A 2682-nucleotide genomic window follows, 5' to 3' on the forward strand; every position below is an offset into this window, starting at 1 on the left:
AGACTCATATTGTTAAGCAAAAGATTGGTAATTTCAAATATAGACATTGGCAATTTTTTGTATTCAATTTTGCCATGAGCTGTCAACATTGAAGCACTTCTAGACAGTAAACTTTATGATACACACTGGAGCAGAGTGACACAGATATCAAGAATACCTTGGCTATGTTGTTACAGTATGTTATGACAGGTCACAGTAATGTAAGTTGAGAAGAGCCCTATATAGCATACAGACATGAACTTACGACGCCCCAGGGGCTAGAGCTGACCGAGGTATGTCTGTAGACTGCCGACATGGGATGAGTAAACGGCTATCAATTGTCGCCGATCTATGCATCTGACATTGTTGTGGGATCTCGGCTATCTCAAGTCCGGTACAAACTGACAACACGATACTGAAACCTTAAAATAAATCGGCCAGAACTTGTGCCAGTGCTACGCACACGGGGTTGGCTCTGGCTGCATCATGGAAGACAGAGTTGTGTTGCGATGATTTTCGTGGTGCGAAGGAATAGATCACGACCATGTTGCTGGACAACGTCGTGAGCTTACGGAGATCTCTCGTCGGGGTCACCGGTAGGCTAATTGCGGGGTTGTCTGTTTTGTGTCGTCAGTTGAAGTCGCAGGTTCGACAGAAAGCGAGCGCGAGTGACACTGCTGGCAGTCATGTAATTGTCACACAGAACGTAGGTCCATTTCAACCATTTTTTTTCTCTATTTCATAATATTGTATGATAATCTTAATAAAAATGTTTCTATACAAATGTTATTTCAAAGCATGGTGATTTTGGCTAGTTTCAGGCCTCAGGCACTGCCGCAGTTTTTGCTTCCTGGATAGAGAAATTTTTACAAGCCACGAACATTTGGACTGGAGCATATTGTCTATGTTCCAATGATTGTTGTTTCAACTGAACTGAACTGTTGTTCTCTTTTGTTGGTATGTTATTTCCCCTTTGAACAATGTTTTAACAAAAGTTTATGGATCAAAATTTTATTTTTGTTACAGTGAGTCCTGCTGTACTAAACGTGGTATGCACATCGATCATTCAGTATCACAAAGAGTTTATCATATTCTTTGTTCTAGCCAAAGTGTATCAAATACAACTACTTCTCTAACATGAAATAAGAACCCTGTAGTATCTATTTCATAAAGCTTATGTTTTGATAAAACATATTTTGGGCATTCACGTCTCTAAATAGACGCCCAAACCCCAGGATATGTTTGTTTTAAAGACAGGTGGACGGTTTAGAGGACATAGTGTCCAGTTAAAAAGGCCACAGAAAATCACTTCCCTGTTATTTTCCAACCTTAAGCCTTAACCTTCTTTCTCTTAAGGCAGCCTTTTGAACCAAGTTTGTGAGCATTGTTGGGGTACTTTAACCATTAGGAAGCAAAGAGAAGGTTATAAGGTGTTGTATAGTGTATAACACAATAGAGGGACTTGTCTGACATTGTCAGTATTTCGTGTTGTTTTGTTTGACGGTTTATATAAGTCGTCATTGTTGTAGTATTGCTGCAATCTCAAATTCATTGTACAAATTCCAGGTTGCAGTAACTTGAGTAAGGGCTCACGAGTTCTGCTTCAATTATATAGGCCTGTACATTGATCCATGCCTATGTTTCAGGCAGCGTTTATGTCAGAGCTGTGTTGAGCTTTTTTTTCTGGCCCACCCATTGTTTGGAGCCCCAGTTGTTCATTTTCCTTTTCAATTATGTCATTTTAAGCCTGTGAAAATATATTTTATAACAGTTTGATGCCATGAAGTTAAGATTTTTGGGACAGATGGGGTAATTTTTTTTACTGTCCCAGCAACCCATGTGTGTTTGTCTGTGAGTGTGAACACAATAAGTTGAGAATGCCTCAATGGATTGTCTTGATACTTGGTATGTGGGTAGGCGTTGATGACTTACATCGCAATTATTAGATTTGGTCCCCCAAGCAACTTGTCATGGTACTGCAGTGGAACTTCCAGTTTTGGTATCTCTTGTCCTGTCCTTGAATATTTGTTTTTTGTGTGGATTGTTTTATCTGGTTGAAAGATAATTGACAAATCCTCCCCATGAACCCAGGGTAAGGACACCACTCAGTACAAGACCAGAGGCTTGAATTATTTATTTCCCTCCCAGCTAACATTAATGGGTTCGTTAATGGGAACCGTTTTATTTTTCAGACGATGGCAGACGGAAGACAAATGATCGTGAAGGCGAGGTACGCCTTTCAGGGGACGGATGAGGATGAACTGTCCTTCAAGAAAGGTGACATCATTACCATCACACAGGTCAGTCCTCTTCTTTGAAATAAGCCTATATCAAGAATTCGATAAATAGGTTTAAAAGGTCATAGTATAGTCAACGATTATATTTTGGTATACTCTAAGCTAGCCTGGATACCAGACCCCAGCCCGATCTCAAAAATATCCATCATGTATCATTGATCTGAGGTCCAGGTCTGGTATCCAGGCTAACTCTAAGCTTACAGGCTAAAAAAGTAATAGGCATTGAAGATCCTCTTGCATTGGTCTTTGGAACTGCATGATTATGTTACAATCAAGAGTTCAAAACTGCCTACCTGCTTGACACATTTAATTATGCTAATGACTTGACTACCACATTTGCATAATCTATGCATGGCAAGGTGCACCTTTCACTGTCACATGTCACAAGTATGAAGTTTCCATCATT

At 39.9% G+C, this 2682-nt stretch overlaps 1 protein-coding gene across 1 annotated transcript in view; it reads left to right on the top strand.

Annotated features, from left to right (window-relative positions):
• Positions 1–266: 266 nt before the first annotated feature.
• LOC118427191 (rho guanine nucleotide exchange factor 7-like) overlaps positions 267–2682 on the top strand; it is a gene marked incomplete in the record, with an annotated part of 32321 nt that continues 29905 nt past the window's right edge. Inside the window, 2 exon segments of the mRNA XM_035836827.1 lie at positions 267–685; positions 2172–2279. Of these exon segments, the coding sequence (XP_035692720.1) occupies positions 524–685; positions 2172–2279 (270 nt within the window).

The sequence above is a fragment of the Branchiostoma floridae genome, chromosome 12, assembly GCF_000003815.2.
Source record: "Branchiostoma floridae strain S238N-H82 chromosome 12, Bfl_VNyyK, whole genome shotgun sequence".
Taxonomy (NCBI): domain Eukaryota; kingdom Metazoa; phylum Chordata; class Leptocardii; order Amphioxiformes; family Branchiostomatidae; genus Branchiostoma; species Branchiostoma floridae.